At 35.0% G+C, this 25,573-nt stretch overlaps 1 protein-coding gene across 8 annotated transcripts in view; it reads left to right on the forward strand.

Annotated features, from left to right (window-relative positions):
* The window catches only part of YTHDC1 (YTH domain containing 1), a 39,186-nt gene that overhangs the window by 8,959 nt on the left and 4,654 nt on the right, over positions 1-25,573 (forward strand). For 2 of the 8 annotated variants that reach the window (XM_041725525.1, XM_041725523.1), the window contains exons 2-15: positions 1,313-1,414; positions 1,762-2,093; positions 2,210-2,642; positions 8,726-8,815; positions 9,286-9,339; positions 9,886-9,980; positions 11,486-11,594; positions 11,676-11,793; positions 19,518-19,602; positions 20,804-20,970; positions 23,448-23,530; positions 24,798-24,834; positions 24,907-24,970; positions 25,077-25,139. In XM_041725525.1, the coding sequence (XP_041581459.1) occupies positions 1,313-1,414; positions 1,762-2,093; positions 2,210-2,642; positions 8,726-8,815; positions 9,286-9,339; positions 9,886-9,980; positions 11,486-11,594; positions 11,676-11,793; positions 19,518-19,602; positions 20,804-20,970; positions 23,448-23,530; positions 24,798-24,834; positions 24,907-24,970; positions 25,077-25,139 (1,832 nt within the window). The remainder of the gene's footprint in view (positions 1-1,312; positions 1,415-1,761; positions 2,094-2,209; positions 2,643-8,725; positions 8,816-9,285; positions 9,340-9,885; positions 9,981-11,485; positions 11,595-11,675; positions 11,794-19,517; positions 19,603-20,803; positions 20,971-23,447; positions 23,531-24,797; positions 24,835-24,906; positions 24,971-25,076; positions 25,140-25,573) is intronic. The other 6 variants (XM_041725527.1, XM_041725524.1, XM_041725529.1 and 3 more) reach the window with 5 other exon arrangements.

Here is a 25,573-nt window from a genome sequence, read left to right on the forward strand (position 1 = left end):
CCAGCTGAGCTACCCAGGCACCCCTATTAAAAAAAATTTAAAGTAGTAAATATATGCATGTATTTCTAGGATTTATTTTGTTCTGTTGGATGTGGCAGGAATTAAGGATGCAGTGCAAATACTGAGTTACAGGTTTTCATGATCATTAGTATGTCAGTTATAGTCAATAGTTCTCTTGTCTAAACAAGTTAACATGTTTCATAGTTTATATCAGCAGCCTGAAATGTTTTTGATTGTGTAGCACAAAAGTACTCTTTTTGTGTGTGTGGTGTTTTTTTTTTTTTTTTTTTTTTTACTTTTAGTGTTTTTTTGACATGTTTTGACATTTGGACAGAATAGCTATAAGAATAGTACATTATTATTATTATTATTATTATTATTATTATTATTATTATTTTACTTTTCAACCACTCCACAAATGTTAACTTCCCGTATTGTTTTTCTTGAGGTCATTTGCCCCTAATTTCCCTGTGGATACATGCAGACACACTTTTTCTGAACCAAATGTCAGTTGCAGGCATGATACTTTTTTGTTCTTGAATACTTAAGTATGTATTTCCTAAGAATTAGGACATTTACTTAATGATAGTACTATCAAAATCAGGAAACAGTGATATTATAATCTACAGACCTTATTATAATTTCACTAGCTTCCCAGTTATGTCTTTTATTCAGTTATCATGTCTTTTTTATTCTCCTTTAATCCGGAGTAATTTCTTACTGCTTGTAGTGCATGACTTTTTATTTTGGTTTATTTGATATTTTCTCACATATAAGTTCAGAGTTTGCATTTTTATAGGAATATCACAGATGTGTTGTGTGCATCATGCCAGGTGGTCTGTGATACTCATTTGACTCACCTTGGTTAAGTTTGAATCTGTCATCTTCCTCTACTTAAAATTATTTTTTTCTTGGTAATCAATAAGTATCTTGAGTACACATCCTTATTAAGTGTGTTTATGTTACCTGCATGTATTTCTGTACTAATATTTTGTGTACGTTTTAGAGCAGTTAGAAAAATGATAAATTATATGATGGGATACAGATATAGAAGTTCTTGACGTTTTCTTTTTTCGTAGTTTATCCTTTCATATCCTATGGGGTGGGTGTATACTACTCCTGGCTTCGTAGGAGGTTTGTATCATGTTCTTTACTGTGAATGGTTTTATAGAATTAGTCTTGTATTTGGTCCTGAAATAAAAAGTCTTTGAGGGTTATGTTTTCATATTTACTTAAACCCAACATAGTAGTAGTAAAAGATAAATGCTTCATGGTAATGATTTTTCCCTATTTTTAATTTTTTTGCTTTCAGATGGAGAACTTAATGTTCTTGATGATATTTTGACTGAAGTACCAGAACAGGATGATGAACTTTATAATCCAGAGAGTGAACAAGATAAAAACGAGAAGAAGGGTATGTAATATTTTTAAATTTTGTTAAAATAAGTTTAAATAGAGATTTAATTTATTAAGAAAGTGACTTTGTTTTTTTCTTATTCCTTGAATCTGTTAACACCAAAAGTACAATCATAACAAACTATGGTACCCAATTCTATATGAATAAAAGTGATCTATTGTTTTTCAGATGTGTAATATTTATATTTGCAAGCTTTTTTTTAATGATTAACATTTTAGAAAACATTTTAAAGAAATTTGCCCTTTTTTTTTTTTCCTCTGATACATATTATTTGTCAGTCTTTGGTGAAACAAATAGAATGCCTAAAACACTTTTATATGCTTTCTTTAAATTGTATTTTTAAGGATCAAAAAGAAAAAGTGACCGAATGGAATCTACTGACATCAAGCGACAAAAACCTTCTGTTCATTCAAGACAGTTGATTTCTAAGCCATTGAGCTCATCTGTTAGCAATAACAAAAGAATAGTTAGTACAAAGGGAAAGTCAGTTGGAGAGTATAAAAATGAGGAATATCAAAGATCTGAAAGAAGCAAGCGTTTAGAAGCTGATCGGAAGATTCGTTTGTCTAGCAGTGCTTCTAGAGAACCTTATAAGAGTCAACCTGAAAAAACTTGTCTACGGAAAAGAGATCCTGAAAGGAGGACCAAATCCCCTACACCAGATGGTTCTGAGGTAGTAAGTGTTATTGCAGATGTAAAACAAAGCAATTTTTATTGAGGCTTTAGAACTATTTATTCACTCTGACCTTGTCTGTTATATGACTGCTGATTCCCTTTTTCTTTAAACATCAGAGAATTGGGCTTGAAGTGGATAGACGTGCAAGCAGATCCAGCCAATCTTCTAAGGAAGAAGTAAACTCTGAAGAATATGGCTCTGACCATGAGACTGGCAGCAGTGGTTCTTCTGATGAACAAGGCAATAATACTGAGAATGAAGAGGAAGGGGTGGAAGATGTGGAGGAAGATGAAGAAGTAGAAGAAGATGCAGAGGAAGATGAAGAAGTAGATGAAGATGGAGAAGAGGAGGAGGAGGAGGAAGAAGAGGAGGAGGAGGAGGAAGAAGAGGAGGAGGAGGAGGAGGAGGAAGAATATGAGCAGGATGAGAGAGACCAGAAGGAAGAGGGAAATGATTATGATACTCGAAGTGAAGCTAGCGACTCTGATTCTGAATCCGTTTCCTTCACAGATGGATCTGTTAGATCTGGTTCAGGCACAGATGGATCAGGTACTAATTTTTGTATATACAAGTTTGTCTTTAAAAAAAAAAAAAACCTGATTTTTTTCTGAACATGCTTTAGTTGAATTATGAAATACTTTGAGATGTGGGATGTTAGTAAGGTTGTCTTGTGATTTTTTTTTTTATGATTATATGCTTTTGAGTATTATAAATACATTTGAGTAAGATTTATATATCTTAGTAAATATGCTTCCCAGCTTCATATTGATTGTATTCTAAATGAATACAAATCTGATTACTGTATGGAAATGTATTTCAGGTTTTAATGTTATAAATTCTTAAATTTTTTTAAAGATTTATTCATGAGAGACACACACAGAGGCAGAGACACAGGCAGAGGGAGAAGCAGGCTCCATGCAGGGAGCCTGATGCAGGAATTGATCCCTGGACTCCAGGATCACACCCTGAGCTGGAGGCAGATGTGCTTAACTGCCAAGCCACCCAGGTGTCCCAATTCTTAGATTTTCATACTAGTGAACAGGTTATTTAAACACTGATGTCTGATGTACTTGAAATACGTATATATGTGTTGTTTTTTTAAAGATTTATTTATTTTATTTTTTTTTATTTATTAGAGACAGAGAGGCAGACAGAGAGAGAAGCAGGCTCCATGCCGGGAACCTGACATGGGACTCGATCCTGGGTCTCCAGGATCACGCCCTGGGCTGAAGGCGGCGCTAAACCGCTAAGCCACCGGGGCTGCCCATGTACTTGAAATATATTGATATGGAACTTGTCTACTAGATATTACAGTATTTCTATGTTCAGTGCCTCTAGATTTCTGTCATATGGTAATAGAAATTAAAACAACTTTCTCTTTCTCTTGGGCGTACACACACTTTTTCCAATTCTCTGTAGGCTGATTGACTTGGGTAGGATCTCCCCAAAGGCTGGGTGTAAAAGTACAAGAGGTGGAAAATAGGAGTTTAAAATTCTTGTGGAGAAATTAATAAGAGCTTTCTTGGGTCATTCCTTCAGTACTACATGTCCTATCACTTTATCCCTATCTGATTTATGAGATGTAAATAATAGGAATGGTAGGTAGTTGTCACTAGTTTAAGGTGGGGGGCTCTTTTGAGGGGAAATTCAGAGTGTACAACAAGGAGTGGTCAGGGTACTTAAGAAATCTATTGGCCATTTTATGATGATTATGCTTACTGTCATGGCTATCTTTTGTCAGGATACAGCCAGATATACTACATATGCTAAATGAATGAAACGTTGGAATATTTAAAAATGCATTCTTTTGTTATATAGGATCGTTATAACTTCATTATTATTATTATTTTTTAAAGATTTTATTTATTTATTCAGAGACAGAGAGAGAGGCAGAGACACAGGGACACAGGCAGAGGGAGAAGCAGGCTCCATGCAGAGCCTGACGTGGGACTCGATCCAGGGTCTCAAGGATCACGCCCTGGGCTGCAGGCGGCGCTAAACTGCTGCGCCACCAGGGCAGCCCATAACTTCATTATTATAAAATTTTATCACTTTTATAGTACATTCTTAGTAATATCATTTTAATAGTACATTGTTAGTAAATCATATTCTTAAAATTGAATAGATGATAGAGCAGATGGCCAGCTATCTTCTAGAGATTGGTAACTGAAGTGCTTTCAACCTTTTGCTCACTGGAATTCTAGGTTTGGGAGTTTAGAGAGGATTTTTTTTTCTTTTAAGATTTTATGTATTTATTCGTGAGAGACAGAGAGATTGGCAGAGACATAGGCAGACGGAGAAGCAGGTTCCCTACAGGGAGCTTGATGCAGAACTCCATCCCAGAACCCTGGGATCACAACCTGAGCCAAAGGTAGATGCTCTACCACTGAATCACCTAGGTGCCCCTAGTGAGGATTTTGAAGGGGGTTAAAGAGTTAAACTGAGTAGATGAGTAGTTGCAGTTGATATAAAACTTTGTAGAATTTTTTTGTTTTTTAAAGATTTACTTGAGAGCGAAATCAAGAGAGAATGTGAGCAGGGGTGAGGGTGCAGAGGGAGAGGGAAAAGCAGACCCCCCCCGCCCCCTAGCAAGGAGTCAAGTGTGAGGCTTGACCCCAGGACCCTGGGATTGTGAACTGACCTGAAGGCAGAGGCTTAACCAGCTGAGCCACTCAGGTGCCCCAAACTATGTAGAATCTTTAATTGCACTCTCCCATCACATTTTTTTTTTTTTTTGCAAACTGATGGGATAACATATCTTTAATAATTTATAATAATGGATAGAGAACAAAAAGTGCATGACAGTGAATGTTCATTTATTGTGTTGAATGTGTGAAACATCCATGGCGTCGGGGACATTTTATTATAGCAATCTTTTTTATATCCATGTTAAGAATTCTTATTTGTCTTAATATAAGTCAAACAAGGGAGACTTAAATGAGTAGGATCTGAAATAATCTGCATTTTAAAAAATCTGCATTTTTAACAAGCTCCTAGGTGATGTTAATCACTAGCAAGGTACTTGATAATTCATATTTTTTGTGAATAAGATATTTCAACTTGAATGGTAGCCCATGGTTTCATGAACCTTGATATCAAAACTGTTTATTAGAAGAGATTTATTGTTTTAAAAGAGATAGCTGGAATTCTTACTTTGTTTATTAAAGGAAATTAAATTAAAGTATAAAGGGATGCCTGGGTGGCTCAGCGGATGGGCGTCTGCCTTTGGCTCAGAGTATGGTCCCAGAGCCCCAGAATGGAGTCCTACAATCGGCCTCCCTGCATGGAGCCTGCTTTTCCCTCTGCCTGTGTCTCTGCCTCTCTTTCTTTCTTTTTTTTTTTTTTTAATTTTTATTTTTTTATTTTTTATTTTTTTTTCTTTCTCTCTCTCTGCATCTCATGAATAAATACAATCTTTAGCAAAAAAAAAAAAAAAAAAAAAGAAAAGAAAAATAAAGGAAACTGGGTTTTCCTTGGAAGATTCCTTATGTGCAACATGTTTTAGAGACTGTGTCTGGTGTGCAGGAAGTTATTATTTAAAGATTTTATTTATTTATTTATGAGAGACACAGAGAGGCAGAGACATAGGCAGAGGAGAAGCAGACTCCCTGCAGGGAGCTTGATGTGGGACTCAATCCTGGGACCACAGGAACCACAGGATCATGCCCTGAGCCAAAGGCAGATGCTCAACTGCTGAGCCACCCAGGTGTCCTGGAAGTTACTATTTTTAATCAGGGAGTAGTTTCTCATAAAAATGTGTGAAAGAAAAAGGGGTGAATTTGGAACTCCTTAAGTAGGAGATGTCTTTTTTTTTTTTTAAGATTTTTTTTACTTTTAGAGAGTGTGAGGGACAGGCTGGGGGTGCTGGGGTGAGTAAAGGGAAAGATAATCTCCAGCATTCCCTGCAAAGTGTGGAACCTGACTCTGCGTTTAATTTCGGGATGCTGAGTTCCTGACGTGAACTGAAATCAAGAGTTGGACACTGAACTGACTGAGCTACCCCGTCACCCCAGGAGATGTCTATTTTTGAACACAAGGGATCACGGTTTAGTTTCTATAATATGAGTTTTCTAGATTCTAGTTTATTTTACCTTTTTTTGATTTGGAAGGGGTATACTTGGTGGTCATTGAAAGTTTGTTAGATCACTTTCATTGTTCTTTTGACCTGAGAATAATAGAGGAGATCATAAAATTAAGAGCAGTGGGAGTGTTTTATACAAAAACAGACGAAAAATCCTTGGAGATTTCTAATGATAATTTATTTTTAAAAGTTGAAATTTTCTCTTAGAAAACCAAACAGTTGAGCAGGATCTCAACTTTGCTCCTTTTTTTCTGTATCACATTAGTGAAAGATCCTTTCAGTACTTAAAACGATAAAGTGTTGTTTTTAATCAGCAACAGGTGTGTATTATTAGTTATCGATTCATAATGATTAGACTTTTACATATGCAAAGAGAAAAAATAAGAAACATACTAAAATTTTTAAATAAAAAATTAGTAAGGTTTTACTTTTTAGTCTCTGCCCTTCATCGATTCACTGAATTGGGTTTCTGCTCAGTGCTAGGCACGATATAGGAATGTGTATCCAGTAAACAAAACACATGTATGAGAAAGAGATTGAGGATTTGACAAAACCTTCTGTTTCTCATCTATTTGGGTGAGGTTTTCTAGTAATTTTACACTAAAAAGTCTTTAGTCTGTTCACTTGAAGTCTTATTATAGTTGGCCCTGAGGGAAAGGATTCTTAAAATTTTTAGAAGTTCAGACATCATTCAAAGCAAGCAAGCCTGGAAATAAATGCTTTTCTCTGTAGCTGGTTGTCTGAGATATTATTATGCCCCCATGGTTGCTGGCTTTAAATGAGCTTGGTTTTGTAAATTGTGCCAGTATTTACTGCCCTGCTCTTCTTTCAGCCCTGTGTTAGGAAAATCATCACGTAACAAACTTCGTGTTATGTCTCTTTGGACAGACAGCAGTACATAATAAAAGGAAAGAAGATATTTAAAAGAAAAGGAATGGGATCCCTGGGTGGCTTAGTGGTTTGGCGCCTGCCTTTGGCCCAGAGCGCGATCCTGGAGAGCCGGGATCAAATCCCACGTCGGGCTCCCGGTGCATGGAGCCTGCTTCTCCCTCTGCCTATGTCTCTGCCTCTCTCTCTCTCTCTCTCTCTCTCTCTCTGTGACTATCATAAATTAAAAAAAAAAAAAAAAAAGGAATGTAGAATGTCGTTGGAATTTTCCATCTTCAAACTAATTAGACTTGGAATTCAGGAGTAGTAGTAAAATATCTTTTCTATTTGCTCAATCAGAAGAGAGCTCAGGGCTTGTACTTTCAAGGTAGAGGAACTTGCATTTGAAACTAGGTTCTACCATCCAGGAACATGGGACCCTGGCCAAGTTGCCTAGCTACTCCTCTTTTCTGTAAATGAGAATAATAGCTTTAAGGATCTTATGAGCTTATTATGAGGATTAGAGAGGTAATTTAGCTAAATCTTTTTAAATAGGTAACTCCTTTTTGTTACATAATAGAAAATTATATGCAGGATCATTTCGTTTTAGCTTTTGCTATTTTTATAAAAATAAATGTGTGCATTTTCTGCCATGTTTATTCCTTCTCTCCTGGCTGAAAAGTAACTTATAATGATATAGTTAAAATACCAATAAACGTAGACAGGAGAGCCTAATTCCATTTTAAGTCTTTGTTTATATGCTTATAAAGTTCCAAATTAAGCTTGAAATTGTTCTTAAATGACGGGTAATGCAGACCTCTTCTGTCGACTGGACATTCTCAGCTTTTTAGTAGAAACATACAGGCTATTCATAACATTTTAGAAGTAAATTTTAAATTCAATTTGAAAAGAACAGTAATCCAAGAGGGAAATGGTCAAGAAGAATGGAATTGAAGACATAAAAGCAAGCAGTGGCAGCCAGAAAAGGAATCACTAACTTATCACTAACTTACTCTAGTGTATTACTATTTTTTGACAGTTGAAAAGTTTTGAGTTCTGGGGTTTGTCAGACATCTAAGAATCAGCGTTGGAATTGTAATGAATGATAGTATACTTTTTAGAGAGATGACTAGAACAGTGGTATCTGGTACATAGAAAGAAACACTATTTTTTTTTACTGAAATTAAAGCTGTGTTTGCTTTGCAGATTTTTCCTTCTCTTGGAAAATGTTATTCAGTACTACTTTTATGTAGGATAAGTAGTTCTCAGTTATGACCATGTGCTTTTAATTTGATTGAAGTTGATGGGAGAAACAACATGTTTCTGTTTTTTGAACAGTTTTTTTTTTTCTTTTTTAAGATTTTATTTATTTATTCATGAGAGACACACAGAGAGAGAGAGAGAGAGAGAGAGGCAGAGACCCAGGCAGAGGGAGAAGCCGGCTCCATGCAGGGAGCCTGACGCGGGACCCGATTCCAGGTCTCCAGGATCACGCCCCAGACCGAAGGCCCTGAACAGTGTTTCTGAAATGGAATACCTTCTGAGGAAACTGAGGGATTAGAGAAGAGATTAGCAATGAGTAGTATTTAGGGATTGTGCAAAAACCAGGCATATGATGTATTCTTATTTGAGTACCTGTACCTATATTGTAATGTTTTTAAAAATCGTGTTTGATTCTTTTTAGATGAGAAAAAGAAGGAAAGGAAGAGAGCTAGAGGCATTTCTCCAATTGTTTTTGATAGAAGTGGAAGCTCTGCATCGGAATCATATGCAGGTATCCTCATTTTACTTTTATTTGTGATCATATCTGACTGATTTCTAATATAATTTGCTGTAGAAAGTGTGGAGGCTGTAGTTTAGTGTGAATTTGTTGATGTTCATTAGTATTGATTTTTGGCATGTTCAGTGTAATACTTCTAGAGGAAACTAAGCTTTTTCTTATTATTTTAATCCTGTTCTGTTACTGCTTAAGTGGAATTTCACTTTTTTTTTTCTTGGAAGATGATGATTCAGTGACTAGTTTTCTGAGTGGGAAACTGTTCAAATATACATACTTAAAAAAAATTCAAACAACCCAAAAAACAAAACACTCGTACACATTGAGAAGTATTTTTTTTTGTGTGTGTGGGTGCGCCAGGAAGAATAATTTGTCTTGAATGAGAACTTTATGTGACAAGACTGTAGAAATTTTGTCTTATCTCTATTAAAGCTCAATCTGAACAAATGTACTTTGGCTAAATACAGGTTCAGAAAAGAAGCATGAGAAATTATCATCTTCCGTTCGTGCTGTCCGAAAAGGTATCATTTAAATTTGAAATTGTTTTCATTGCATGCTGCATAAAGTCATTATTTTGCCTTATTAGTTCTCCATTAATGGTTGGTTTTAATGTAGTAATGTTCTGATATATTACATTAAAAAAAAAGGGTTAATAATGTAGTCTTACAAAAGGTACAGCTCCACATATACTTACTGCATATCTTTTAGAACGATAGCAAGGTATTTTAGTTTTGGACACAGTAGATGGAATATGTATTTTTTAATAGCATATAATGGTCTATTTAAATGAATAATCTTGTAAAAGAGATCAATACAATTTATAGCCGTTTCATAATTAAATGTGAATCTGATATATCGGAACATCACTAGATTAGATTTAACTTCTTACAGAATGCTGGTGTCTTTTCTTAGCTTTGCTCTATTATGTGTTGTGGCTCAGCTTTCCAGGTCGAATGGGCGATGATGAATTTTAAGTTTAGTTGGGTTGTGGAGGGCTAATTTCAGTACAGCTTTACACCCTTGTGATAATGGCCTCCGGTTAATCACTTTGGATTTCTTTTTTTCAGATCAAACCAGTAAACTCAAATATGTCCTACAGGATGCAAGATTTTTTCTCATAAAGAGTAACAACCATGAGAATGTGTCTCTTGCCAAAGCTAAGGTATTAGCATCAGTTCTGTTGAAACTATCCCAATCTTGAAAATTTTAAATGGAAGGTAGACTTAACATATTTTGAGTAGTATACTGTGATTTTCATTAAAGCTTTCAGGATTCACAGTCCAGTTGCCATTTAGGGTCTGCTTTGTGGCTGATGAGGCATCTTGGTAGTAATTTAAGTCTTTTAAAGATGATATTAGAAGTCAAAATACTTGATATTGAAGAATATGTGTGTTTCATACTTTGTACTGTAAAGTAGTGTTTCTTTTGATTTTTGTGTTTCTGAATTTGGTTGCTAAGTTACTGTACCAACACTTTAAAAGTTTATGCAATTAACATTTTTTTGTTTTATATCAATGCTGATTTTATACCTTGAGATCTTCTTGAGAAGAAATCATTCTATTATGGAGAGGTTTTTTAATTTTTTTATATTTAGAAGTAACATCACTTGGATTTAGAAGAAAAGGGAGAGTTAGCTTAAATGCCCACCCAAGGCTTTGCAAAAATGATATGCCCAGTTGCTATAGGATATTATAAGATACTAATTTTCTGCTTATGTTTTTGCTACAAACATACATCTGTTTGCTACAGCATTATAAAATATTTCTTTTCTTGGTTTAAAAGGAGTCATTACAGCTTCTATTGATTTTTAGAAAGTAAATAATTTTTCCAACCCTATTTTTGTCAGTGTAAAAATCTCATATATTTCACATTAATGATTACCCAACAAACTTTTTAAATGGAAGGAATAATATATTAAATAGCTATGTACTGGAAGTTTATCCTGTTGCTCTGCTAGATTGAATTTAAAGCAAAAGTATTAAGCACTTAGTGTGAATGAGATCTTGATTGTATGAACAGATTGAACTGAATTAGAGTTTCTGCCTTACTTTATCATTCTATTTTAATCTTGTTACAAACAAGTAATTAAAGTGCTTTAGAAATTAACAGCTTTTTTCTTTTGCTATGTACAACACAGGTTTCTTAGTCAAACTATTGATGAATAAAAATTTGAACTTAAATAGAAAAAATGAGAAAGGCTAGGAACTGGACAAATTCTTCACTGATGGATTTACCAATACAGTATTTTTTAATTATTTTAGCTTAGGCAGTTTTTAAAGGAGAAATATATATATATATATATATATATATATATATATATATAGTTGTGGTTGTGATATTAAATAGCTGGTTGTGATATTAAAATAGCTGTAGGTGGTTCTTTCTGTTATATAGAATTCTAGCTCATAAACGTTTTGACACCCCTGATCCAACGTGTTTTCTAGTCACTTTAATGATTTTGTGAAGGTTGAGAATTTTCTCTATTTTTCTTCAGTTTTTAATAAATTAGTACATTATTTTGACAGTTGATGAATAAGACTTTTCTTTATTATAGCTTACTTGAAGTTAAAGCAAAACAGTATCAGTAGTCTTGGTCTATTGCAGATAAAATTGCAAAGATGAAAGATTTGCATTAATTTCTGTCTGATCTTTACATCATTTATGTAGGGTGTTTGGTCCACACTGCCTGTAAATGAGAAGAAATTAAATGCTGCATTCAGATCTGCAAGGAGTGTTATATTAATATTTTCTGTCAGAGAGAGTGGAAAATTTCAAGGTAAGAAAACAATAATGTGGATATATAAAAACATCATTTATAGTAGCATGTATATTTTATATTATGATTTGATTCCCTTAGGATTTGCAAGGCTTTCTTCAGAATCACATCATGGAGGATCTCCTATACATTGGGTGCTGCCAGCTGGAATGAATGCTAAGATGTTGGGAGGAGTTTTTAAAATTGACTGGATTTGCAGGTAAATTACACAATTGTGTAGATGATTAAATTTGCCTTTGTTTTGAATAGGCTACCAGTTGGGAGTAATGTTAAAACTCCACAGTCATTTAGTTTTAATTTACTTTTTCTTATTACTCTTTTTTTGGTCTCATTCCTAGGCTGATTTGGATCCAGAAAGTTTGGCAGTACTAAAATAAAGCTAATACCACCGTGTTTTGCTTGTCTTGTTCACTGTCTACATAATCTAATATAATAATGTGAAGGGCAAAAGTTTATTTAGTCAGGAGTTTTATGTATTCCATTCTCTATGTTAGTAATAGAATAGTAAGTTTGTAACTGGAGTAGGAAAATAGTCACTTTTTAACATGGCTAACATTTTGGAGGTGACTAATTTAGTTGTGAAAAACTGGCTTCTTAAGTTGGCAAATCGTGTTTTAGTTGGCATTATAATGTTTTGATACTGATGTAATTAAGATTTAAATGTATTTATTAGAAGAATAGACTCATTTTGAGCTCCTAGTTATTACCACTATTTTTATGTTCTTTTTTTTTTTTTGATATTTTATTTATTTATTCATGAGGCAGGGGGAGAGAGGGGCAGAGACACAGGCAGAGGGAGAAGCAGGCTCCATGCAGGGAGCCTGATGTGGGACTTGATCCCGGGTCTCCAGGATCACACCCTGGGCTGAAGGCAGGCGCTAAACCGCTGAGCCACCTAGGGATCCCTATTTTTATATTCTTACTGAATGATTGTACATTGTTTAAAAATGATTAAAATAAATTTAGGTGATATAAACTTTTAACACTTCAGGTCAGTGTCCTGTGGAGAACTATAGGATGAGGCAGAAGGTAGAAGGCTTTTTGTAGGATAAAGAATGCGGAGAAAGGAAGAGACAAATAGAAAATGTTTGGATAGGGCTACGTTGTCAGCCTTGTTTGGGATGAGAAAGTCCAGACTGAGGTGGCTTGGTGTTTGGGAATTGGCTGATTGGATATACTGCATTTCTGTCAAACCGAGCACTTAACAGGGATACAAAAGTTAAATAAGCTTGCTGAAATGGCTTCTTGGACACAAGCAGTTCTATTCTGGACCTAGAAAGTTGTTTTAACATAAAAAGCTAGTTATTTGAGTGAACTTTATGTGGCATGCACACATCTGTTGCCTGTAAAATTAATTTCAGTAAAAAAAAAATCTGAAACAGATCATATGTATTTTTTGTAAGTTAAAGTTAGCTTAGGTGTTGGATTTTGATGGAGATGGAGAGATTGGATAATAAGAATAAAAAGTGCTATTAATATTCTGGAAGGCAAACCAGCCCATGAGCTTGAAAACACAAACCATGGGGGTAAGGGTAAGGAGGTGGGAAGGTGGGGGTGAAGGACTATGAAGATAGGTGGGCGATGATACTGTTAAAAATAGTGCATTAGGTTGATTGTTGATAGAGTGGTAAAAAGCTATCTGCATAAATAGATCATTACTCCTCATCCCATCATTACTTTCTATAGTGTAAAATTAGAAGCAATCTTAATTCTTCCATATAGGAAATTGGTTAAGTAAATTATGGTTTGTCACTTAAATGTAGTATGCAGAAGTAATTATCCATGTAACAACATAGAAAAACATAATGAAAAATTGGATAATTGTAATTTTGGAATGCAGTGTTGGTGCTGAGACTGTAGGTCATATTACTCTACTCCCATTACACCTACAGTTTTAAAGTATAAATTTGTGATTGTTTAGAAATTAGGAATGTAGTTAAGTTATACTTAAATTATAATCAAATTAAAATCCTAAAATTAAAAAATAATTTATAGGGAAAACAAAGTGCTTCCAATTTCTTAGCAGATTGACTGATTTATTTGGATGGCTATAACTGTGAAGGCCAAAGAAGTTCATGGCTTTACGATTAGAAATGTTAATGATGTTACTGGAAAATACTTGGGAGATGATGTCCTAGGATTAGGAGGCAAAATACCCAATTTTAGACTGGTTGCAGCAAATTTTGTTTTGAATGTTACTTTTTCTATTAACCTTTGTTTCCAAATTCTTGATAAAGAAATCTTTTTCTTAATTTTTTTTTAGGATTTTATTTATTTATTCATGAGAGACAGAGAGGCAGAGAGACACAGGCAGAGGGAGAAGCAGGCTCCATGGAGGGAGCCTGATGTGGGACTTGATCCCAGGTCTCCAGGACTACACCCTGGGCTGAAGGCAGCGCTAAACCGCTGAGCCACCTGGGCTGCCCTTTTTCTTAATTTCAGAAGATGAGCTTAATTTGTTCATGTATTGTCTTCCTGTTTCTCTTCATTGACATATTAGCTAATTTATTAACTTGTTTGAAATGTGTATACCAGCAGAAGGCGTACAAAACCAGCTAGTCCATCTTACTAACTCTCTGTGCAAGATTTTGGGTTGTAAAGTTTCTTTATTGTATTTTTTTTTTAAGATTTATTTATTTATTTATTCAGAGAGAGCGAAAGAGAGGCAGACACACAGGCAGAGAGAGAAGCAGGCTCCATGCAGGGAGCCCGACGCGGGACTCGATCCCGGGTCTTCAGGATCACACCCGGGGCCGCAGGCAGCGCTAAACCGCTGTGCCACTGGGGCTGCCCTCTTTATTGTATTTTATTTTATTTATTTATCTATTTTTTTAATTTTTTTTTCTTTCTTTATTGTATTTTAATTAAGTTTTAGGTTTACCTGGAAAAAATTTCCTTTTTCTTTTTTTTTCTTTTTTTTTTTCCAAATTGTTTTTTTTTTTCCTTTTTTTTTTTTTTTTTTAAGATTTTTTTTTTATTTTTTTTATTTTTTTTATTTTTATTTTTTTTTTTTTTTGTGTTTTTTTTTTTTAAAGATTTATTTTTATTTATTAGAGAGAGAGACAGGCAGAGGGAGAAGCAGGCTCCATGCAGGGAGCCTGACGTGGGACTTGATCCTGGGTCTCCAGGATCATGCCCGGGGCTGAAGGTGGCACTAAACCACTAAGCCACCAAGGCTGCCCTTTCTTATTTTTTTCTTATTAAAGATTTACTTATTTGAGGGCACCTGGGTGGCTCCGTTGGTTAAGCATCTGCCTTCGGCTCAGGTCCTTATCCCAGGGTCTTGGGATAGAGCACTGCATCTGGCTCCCTACTCAGCAGGGAGGGAGCCCCCCTTCCTCTGCCCCTACCTCTGCTTGTGCCTGCTTGCTCTCTCTCTTTTTCTCAAAAAAATAAAGAAAATCTTTAAAATAATAAAAAGACTTACTTGAGAGAGAGAGCACGCTCATGCGTGCATGAGTGGGAGGGAGCCAGAGGGAGTATGAGAGAGAGTCTCAGGTAGTCTGTGCTGAGCACAGAGCCTGATTTGGGGCTTGCTCTCTCAGTCCTGAGGTCATGACCTGAGCTGAAACCAAGAGTCAGATGCTTAACTGACTGCCACCCCATCCCCCGAAAGAATGTTCTTTTTTTTTTTTTAAGATTTTATTTATTTATTTGAGGGATGCCTGGGTGGCTCAGCGTCTTTTAAGCGTATGCCTTCAGCTCAGGTCACGATCCTGGGGTCCTGGGATCGAATCTTGCATTGGACTCCCTGCATGGAGCCTGCTTCTTCCTCTGCCGATGTCTCTGCCTATCTCTATGTCTCTCATGAATAAATAAAATCTTTGGAAAAAAACAAAAGATTTTATTTGAGAGCGAGAGAGTGAGAGACAATGATTGAGAGAGAAGCAGGAGAGGCAAAGGGAAAGGGAGAAGCAGACTCCCTGCTGAGTGGTGAGCCCAGTGTGGGGGCTCTATCCCAGGACTCCGTGAATACGACCCAAGCTGAAGGCAGACACTTAGCTGACTGAACCGCCCAGGACCCCCCCACCTTTTTAAAGATTTCATTAATTTGAGAGAGGAGGGGCAGAGGGAGAGGGAGAAGCAGACTCCCCACTGAGCAGAGAGCCCAACACAGGACTTCATCCCAGGACCTTGAGCCAAAGTCAGACACTTAACTGACTGAGCCAGTAGATAGGCACCTCCTGAAAAAAAAATTCTTTTTTTTTTAAGATTTTATTTATTTATTCATGATAGAGAAAGAGAGTGGCAGAGACACAGCGAGAGGGAGAAGCAGGCTCTCTGCAGGGAGCCCGACATGGGACTCGATCCTGAGCCAAAGCAGGCGCTTAAACCACTGAGTCACCCAGGCTGCCCTGAAAAAAATATTCTTAAATAAAATTATAACTTTAATCTTTTTCTATATGTAACTTTAATTTTTAAAATACTTATGTTCAAGAGTAGTTTTATTATACTTAAAAGTTCTGGAGGGTCATGTAATTATTACATTGGTATTTCTTTAGGGTAAGTCTCTTGTACTCTTAAGTTTTCTGTATCAAACTTTATAAACAATTAAGGCTTTGCTATCAGTAACAGTAACTGCTCTCAGTATTTTTTTTTTTTTCAGATACAAAAGTCATGATAGACTTGTTTAAGTACCCTTTGAATTTAATAACTAAACTTGTTTCATTAGGTGTGGTCCATAGATAACTTGCATCAGTAGTATCTGATTGTCAAAATGCCGTATCTTGATAGACACCCCACACTTGTTGAATTTCTGATAGTTCAGGTATTTTGTGGACACGCTGAAATTTACGACTGCATGATACATGTTAGATAGGAGAGGAGCCACAAAAAGTGACTTTCTTAAGTTGTCACTAAGAGTTAGCTCAAAATAAGGCAGTACGCTATGAAATGTCATTTATCCAGATTTAAATCTACTGATATTTTATGCTCACCCCTTTAGTGTCCATTCCAAATAACCCATTTTCTCTCTTCTTTTAGAATTTCTCCATTACTTCTTTTAACTTTAGTAATCAAACACTACCTAGTACAATAGAACCTTTGTATGGTTATATGTTCTTTTGTTAAATTTGCCCCATTTAACCAGGCCCCTTAAATCAGTGAGTTATTTCAATGTTCTCTAAAGTACTCACAGTAAAGCTAGTCATCTGTAGGCTTCGTCATTACACATCTGTTCCAAAGGTAACTTTTAGGATGCTTATTCTGTAATTGTGAGGATTGCAGTTCTGCGGTTTCTCTTAATGTATTCAGAGTCTTGTTTTTCCAAGGACCTCATAATTCTCACTTGATACCTGGTGGAGATTTGTCAACGTGGTAAAATATCTCTGGAATCTAGCTAGTTAGAACCAGTGCCACCAAAGATTAGTAACTCCAAGGGACTCAACCAGCATAACATGGTTTTACTTTGGACCTTCAGTATTCCATTAATATTTAAATAACTAATAACTTTATGCAGTAATAATTGTAATTTTCCTAAATTTTGGTGGCTTGTAGGTTATTCATTCCTTTCCGGAACCTTTTTTAACTGGCAGTTTAGGGCATCCTGGGTGGTTCAGCAGGTTAGTGCTGCCTTTAGCCCAGGGCCTGCTCTTGGAGAGCTGGGATCGAGTCCCATGTCGGGCTCCCTGCATGGAGCCTGCTTCTCCTTCTGCCTGTCTCTCTCTCTCTCTCTCTCTCTCTCTCTCTCTGTGTATGTGTGTGTCTCATGAATAAATAAAATCTTTGAAACAAAATAACTGGCAGTTTAGAGGGGAAATCTAAGAAAGTATTAAAGTACAAAGAATCATTAGCTAGAGATTTCCCTCTGGATATTCTAGGCTGTGTATAGACTTGTTAGTGATAGTCTTATTTTTCCTAACTTCTGATAGCCTGAAAAGTTGAAAAAAAAAGTGTATATATTTTGTAGATGTATATATTCTTTTTAAAATTTTTTATTTTTTTAGACATATGTATTCTTGAACCACTCTTGATGTGTGAAGTAAGATGAGTGTTACACTAGGAATTCAAGCTTTAAAACCTAGTGGGCATTTTCAGCATTCATAACCATATCCCCCGTACGTTCACATCACCACCACCACAGAGTATGCCACTGTGTTACTTTGACTTTAGATACTTTTCTTTTTTCCCAAGGTTTAAAGAAGTTAAAAAATTTAGCATTCTGTGTTCATTTTTAAGAAAATTCATATAAGATCAGAATAAATAGTTATATAGCTTATCCACTGGATCAAATCACTTGTTTGTGTTTTTTCTTCTCTATTTTATACCTTTGCACAAGCTCTTTGATTGCTTCAAATGTGACCCTTAGCTACTAACATTTGACTTTTCCTGGGTCACTCTTCTTTGAGGCATATTCCATATGCTACTTCCAGGAAACATCTTTTGATTATTTTCTTTCTCTCCAAAATAGATATGACCATCCGTATTAAAAACAACAAAACTTCTCTGTTCTATTTGTGGTAACCATTCTTTTACCAAAATAATTATGTATGTTCATTTATTCTTTTTTTGGTAACTGTGAAAGAAAATTAAGGGATGCAAGCAGCTTTTTTCTTTTTTTTTAAAAGTAAGCTCCATGCTCAGTGAGGAGCTTAGCATGGGGCTTGAGCTCATGACCCTGAGATCAGTCAGACCTGAGCTGAGATCAGGAGTTGGCTGCTAAACCAACTGAACCACCCTTCAAACAGCTCTTTTTCTTACTCATCTTTGTATGTCTTTGGGCTGAGCAATTTTATGTGTATCATGGATATAATGAATAGTTCCTTAAAGCATTTATTTAATTTGGCCTTACTTTATGCACACATAGATAAAACCTTATCAGGTTAATTTGATTATTCCTTGACAAGTAACAGGTTACATGTTAATTTGATTATTCCTTGACAAGTAACAGGTTACATGTCATGTTTGCATTCAGCATTGTGCTAGATTGGTAAAGAATATAAAAGTATAGGATATCTTTATGTTGGTGAGATGAGACCATTTTGCCCTGTGTCTCAGACTTTAGAGCCAGGATTTAAGTTATATAGGTACTGCACTATAATTTAAGTGAAGAGCATAATTAATGTATGGAGATACATGAATTTATAAGTAAATATATTGTCAAGAGGCATTCCATGGGTGGTAGGAAGTATTGCATTATTGAGAGGAGGAGGACTGGAATGCCTGGGTGGCTCAGTCGTTAATTCAGAAGTTAAGCTTCTGCCTTAGGCACAGGCATGATCCCAGGGTCCTGGGATGGAGCCATGTCAGGCTCCCTGCTCAGCAAGGAGTCTGCTTCTCCCTCAGCTTCACCCCCCCTCTTCCCCTCATGCTCATGAGTGTGTTCTCTCTTGCTCTTTCTCTTTCAAATAAATAAAAAGTAAAATATTTATTTTGAAAAAGAGGAGGAGGATATTTGAATCTGGGAGAGCAGCTCTGAACCAAGGATAGGGATGCTTACTTTTCATTTGGTATTAACTGTCTGATTAAGGTTCAGCTTTTTGTTGACGAGTTAATGCAAACAATTTTTTGAGAACACAGAAGCAAGAGATAGCTAAACATTTTATATATCATTTCATTTGCACACTGTTTAGAACAACTTTGAAGTGTAGGTAGTTATACCCCTGTTTATAAGCAGAAGAAACTCAGGCTCAAGAGAAATTAGGAGATTTAAACCCAGACTGTCTTGGTTTTTAAGCTCATGTTCTTAAGCACTGTATTATTTAGCTTTTTATTATTTTTTTATTTAAAAATTTTTTTTTAGAACCCTGGAGAATGCAGAAGGAATGCATCTCTAAAGGGGCTCCCTCTATGGGAGATAAGTGCTACTAGTCTGTGATTCTTTAAATTTTAGTCACATTTAAATCAGGATTAACTGCTGAAGTGTAGTATAAGGTCCCGAAAGGATTCTAGAAAAGAATATAATTGATATTACTTTGTATTTAGGCGTGAATTACCCTTCACTAAGTCAGCTCATCTCACCAATCCTTGGAATGAACATAAACCAGTAAAGATTGGACGTGATGGACAGGTTTGTTGTTTTAATTGATTATTTAAAACACACACATTTGATCCTTTTAAAGATTTTTATTGAAGGACATTTTTAAGCCATATTTTTAAATAATTCATGTAAAAGATTACAGGAAAATGTTCTCTTTGGAATTCATGATTACTGTGATTTTGATCATTTAGTAAGACCTCCATAAATGTTGAAAGATAGGTATCTTTATATGTTACTTTCATTAATAGAATTGAAAGAAAAGTTTTTGAAGAGAAATTCTGGTCCTAATTTTAAATTGTTTTTCATTATGTTTTTACTGCACTTTGTATAATTTTAGAAATGCCATTGTATATGCCATCTTCACTGAGGTTTTCTCAATAAGAAGGAAGCTGTATGAAAAGTATATGTGCCCAGGTTTTCAAGTCTGCAAACGAAGTTAAAAGCGTGGTGGCTTAAAATAAACCCAAATCTTTGACCCTCATAGTTTCTATAAGTAACTTTGAACCAGAAGTGGTATACTCTCATAGATGCTCATAGATGCTTCTACTCTCATTGCTCATAGATGAAACTGTTGTTAGTGAAAAATTCATTAAAAAAGCCCATACATTAGTCTTTGTAGTTAATCTACTGCATTAGTGTATTTAGCAGTCCTAATTATCAAAGTTTTTGGCACACACTAACGCTCTTTACCTCCGCTGAATTAAAGTAGATAACTTTGTCCTAATATTTTTGTATTTTGCACGAAGAAATGTTCCTTTGTTCGCAGAGGACAACTGTCAGAGTTTTAAGTAGCTACATTGGTGTATTTACACTTTTGGAGATTCTACACTTTTAGTTTTTATCCTTCTATGAATATATGAAACACTTTTTTTTTTTTTTAAGATTTATTTATTTATTCATGAGAGACACAGAGGCAGAGACAAAGGCAGAGGGAGGAGAAGCAGGTTCCACGCAGGAGACTGATGCCAGACTTGATCCCGAAACTCTGGGATCACGTCCTGAGCCGAAGGCAGATGCTCAACCGCTGAGCCATCCAGGCATCCCCATGAAACACTTTTGAAAGGTTTTTTTCAAAATCTTTTAAGGAAGTTTTTGGAATCCTGTATGAACATCAACCTTGAGAAGGAAGTCTCCAAGTCAGTCTGTTTTTGTTCTTGTACTTCAGGAAAATACAAGTCTATTGAAAGTTTCTCCTGTTCTCGTCTTGTAAATTACTACTTTCCTATTCTAGGAAATTGAACTTGAATGTGGAACCCAGCTTTGTCTTCTATTTCCCCCTGATGAAAGTATTGACTTGTATCAGGTCATTCATAAAATGCGTCACAAGAGAAGAATGCATTCTCAGCCCCGATCAAGAGGACGTCCATCCCGTCGAGAACCAGTCCGGGATGTGGGAAGGTTAGAAACGTTCTTTGGACTGATAATAGGCACATGTATCAGAATAACATGATGGAGGAATGTGATTCGTCAAAAGTTTGTCCTGCGGTAAAGAAGAAAGAGAAAATCCTCAAATCAAGCTGCATGGACTAGTTTGTGGCTTCATTGAGGATTTCACATGGTCACCTTGGTCTCAGTCATTTTTCAAGAGGAAAATGGGGATCTTTCCTTATGCAGAAAAAATAATTTGCTAAAGAGTGATAACCAGTTTAAATTAGATAATCTGATTATACAATGTATACGATTGAAATGAGGTAGGCCTTTGTTGCTCAGAACAGGCTAGAAAGGAGGAAGAGGAGGAAGTCTTTATTTGCAAAAATTGTTAATATTTTGTAAAAAGCCTTTTCTTTCAGGTGTGTCTCTGGATAAGCCTTATCAGATATGGGACTTTTATAAAGGATCACTAATGTTTTTTCAGAAGATGACGCCTCATTTAGAGGATAAAATATTTTAAGTTATTTTGATATTCAAGAGGAGCATTATTGGGACTGTTTCAAATTTTATCACCGTGATGTGTTAACCCCATTGCCAGATATTCTCTAACATGTACCCAGTGAATTCACACATCTTGCTGAGCTTCTGAAAACAATAGGTTCTTTCCAAAGGGGATCAAGTGGCCCTGGGAGACCCGGCAACAAACCGAAAAGAAGGGCTGTTGCTGTGTCTGTTTACAACTTTTCCAGATGCTGGCAGTACCTGTGGACTTAAAGTGTTTTTTAGAGGATCGCCATGGTTATTGATCACTACTTTATGAACTAAGCAGCATTTTCCAGGAAAAGGGGGTTTAACTTGTTACAGAATTGGAGAAGTCTTTGCAAAGGACTGATTTAAGCCCTTCTACCCAACACCTTCCCCTGTGTAGATTTGCATACAGCTAAACCTAAAATATTCTGCTAAAGACTGTTGGATGTATGGTTGATGGGATGAAACCTTTGGTTAAGTTTCCTTTTGGTGGAAACATCCTGTGGTAGGTACAGATAATCCAACAAGAGAGTCCCCATTTCTTTGAGCTTAAAAAGGACACTGTCGAGTAGGTAGGAGGAAACCTGGCAGAGCCCCCTTATTTTTGGCCTTAAAGGACTGAACACCAAGATGTCTTTTGAAGTTTTAAGCTAAGAGGTTTCCAGTGCAATACAATATATACAAGTGAAGTTTTTACCTCAGTTTTGCAATGGACTGCAAACTATACTTATTACACCACTACACCTTCTCTCAAGCCTGCCAGGGCCTCCATATATGTATGTGGCTTACAGCTTAAAGTCAGTAGTTGGACTACTATATGAACTGTTACTATCATGTTTTATACCGGTCGTAAATGCACTCCCCAAACTACAAGAAAGCGGTATGTTTATTTTTTAAACCAGCTTTTAATTTTCTTAGTCTTATTTATTGTAGATGCAACTGTTTTTATTTTGTTGGGGGGATTTGGGGTTATTGCACTTTGAAGTTTAAGTGAACTTGTGTTGGAAAAGATAATGAAAGCAGTTGATAACTCAAAGAAATAGCTGGAAAACTAGTGATGCCAGGTTATTATAGAGTTTTTATTTGACATTAAGGGTAAAAAGATATATTTAATACCAAAAATACTTGGAATTTTTATTTTGTGTAGCTCTTTATTAAAATGCTAAATAAAATGAAGTATACTGATGATGTATTACAGTAACCATTGAGATTCATGGGAGATTGAAAGGAGCAGCCCTCTGAAGATAGTAAAAGAATTTGAACATGTTTTATGAACTCTGTTAAAAACCGCCCATTACTTTCCAATTTTATCTTAAGACATTGTCTCTAGAAAAAAATTCCCTTAATTCCTAAATGTTATTAACTATAGAAATTAGTTTTTCCAAGTATTAAGATTTTCAAAACTTTCCTGTAAAATCACTTTTAATAAGTATCAAATTTTCTGTATGATCATGTGAAAAGCTTAATTTTGTGCAAAACAAAAAGAGCTAAGAAATTCTTAATTTTGTTTAGAGTTCTTCTAAAATGGTATTAAGTTTGAATATATAGATTATAGAGTTACCTGTTGTATAATGATGATAGTTTTTTAAAATTTATTTTTCATCTGAATGGAGATTTTGAGAAAATGTTCTGTTAAACTGGAAATTACATTAATTTGAGGGCAGCTCATTTACTTTTGTTTAGAATACTGAAATTTGATTTATATATTTTGAGCAGACTACTTTTTCCAAGTTTTTCATTATAGTATGAGGATTATAGAGAATATCTATTTCCAGCAATACATTCAACGATTGATTCACAATAATTAGAGGAAGTAAAGTTTAGAAATTTTAAGATTTGTTTACCAGAAATTAGGATGTTATTTTAAAGGAAATAATGGGCTATTCTTTGTACGTACTTCTGTCAGAAACTCTTGCATTGCTGTTTGTTCTCCCAGCAGTTTTTGGTTTAATTTCTAATGTGTCTAATTTGTGTAGGCGTCGACCAGAAGATTATGATATTCATAACAGCAGAAAGAAACCAAGGATTGACTATGCCCCTGAGTTTCACCAGAGACCAGGTTAATATTTTATAATCCTGCAGATATTTGACTTAAAATTATGAAACAGCAACAACAACACAAAACCATTTTATTGTAATCCTGTATTTCTAAAAGTGAGAAAACTTTAGTAGGACAGGACTACTTAAACATAAGAAATTATCAATAGTTGTCACTTAAATTCTACTTTGTGAAGGTTATCTAATCTATTTTAGTGTGACTTATTATCATAATTAGTTAATTACCCAGAGTTGCTAATTTATAATTATTTCACAAATGGAAACTGCACAAATGTTTCAAGATTAAAAGTGGTTAGGGAAAGCAGTGATTTTACACTTTATTATGCTTATTTTTCCTAATATGCTTAGTATCTTAAGAGATGCATAGTTTTAATTGGAAACTGAAATTATACCATATTTTTCTAAACAAAACTTTAACATGTTTTTAGAGGGAATGAGAAATATTTTGGTTTGTAATTTACATAGCAGCTTTTCAGTTAGTGTTCCCTCTAATCAGAATTTAAAAAGGCAAACTATTTAAGAGAAGATAATACTTAAAACCGTAATATAAAATTTAGGTAATTTGAAAATTGGTGTTAGCATAACAGCATTTTTACCTAACAAGTGGCTTGATAAACAAGACCTCATTCTTCAAAGTGGGACATTCCAGAGAGTAACATGGCCACACAAATGTTTTTACATTTTAATTTGCTGAGTCCTTTATTAAAGAAGGGGAGAAATAATATTTTTCTTTCTTTTCTTTTTTTTTTTTTTTTGAGAAAGAAATATTTCTTTTTTCACTATGGCTCTTTCACTTAATGTCTAAGCTTCGTTTTTGTGACTTTTGCAATTTTGTTTTTCTCCCCCTTAAGTCTGCATTTTTTAAAACTATCTGGTTGACTTAGCAAAGCTTGTGTATACCTAAGATGGAAGGTAAACATTTGTTTTAAGGAAGTCCTGTTACAGTGTCCTCAAGATAATTCCTCTGCCCTTACTTTCCTTATGGTGCAGAATGAAGAAATTTTCTATCTAGCGAGAATTGGGGTATGGATTTAGAAGATTCATATGAAAACCTCTCTAGCAGTTTATAATTCTGTGATATCAGTAAGTTACTTAGTTACTTCCTAGATTATCATGTAATCTGAGAAGAAAATGAAAATGGAATAATACAATAATAGCATCACTATATTTCATGGGAAGAATTGAAATGAGTGGTAAGGAAGGCTTAATTGTAATGCCATAATAAAAAATATAAATTTGATTTACTAAAATGCTTGATGTTTGAACAGGGTATTTAAAGGATCCTCGATACCAGGAAGTAGACAGGTAAGTTGGGTTCACTCTTGCTTAGTTTTAAATTACATTCTTGGAACTAGTTTATGAATTACCTGAATTTAGTTTCACAAATCTTATTCCCAACAGACGATTTTCAGGAGTTCGCCGAGATGTGTTTTTAAATGGGGTAAGTATTTCATTTTATATATCTAATGTTCACAAAACCAGGATCTGATTTATTTTATAGTGCTGGGTTGGATTTTTATTATTGACATTAATATTTTTCATTTTAGTCCTACAATGATTATGTGAGGGAGTTTCATAACATGGGACCACCACCACCTTGGCAAGGAATGGTTTGTATTCATTTTTTTTTTTTTTTTTTTTGCAAATTACTTAATTTCATTCACAGTTTCATTTATTTTGAATGCTTATTTAGAATGTGATTGTTAAGTTACCCATTAAGAGACCTAAAATAAATATCTTCAGTGATAAATAGATGGAGGCTTTTTTTTTTAAAAAAATGACTAATGAATAATTTGATTTGTGTTAATATAAGCTTGATAAGTGTTATGGTTTATTGTAGTGGCTAGTATTGCAAACTGACTGGATTCAAATGCCTTCCCTTTTCTGCAAATTCCCTTTTCTTCCCTTGGGCAAGTTTCATATGTTCCTTAGTTTTCCTTATCTGTAAAACTCGGTATTTGTCCATTTTTTGGCCCATCAAATTAGTATTTAGCACTCATTCTGTGCAAGGTGCTCTGCTTTACACTGGGTTGGTGAATTAAAC

The sequence above is a fragment of the Vulpes lagopus genome, chromosome 12, assembly GCF_018345385.1.
Source record: "Vulpes lagopus strain Blue_001 chromosome 12, ASM1834538v1, whole genome shotgun sequence".
In the NCBI taxonomy this organism is placed as follows: domain Eukaryota; kingdom Metazoa; phylum Chordata; class Mammalia; order Carnivora; family Canidae; genus Vulpes; species Vulpes lagopus.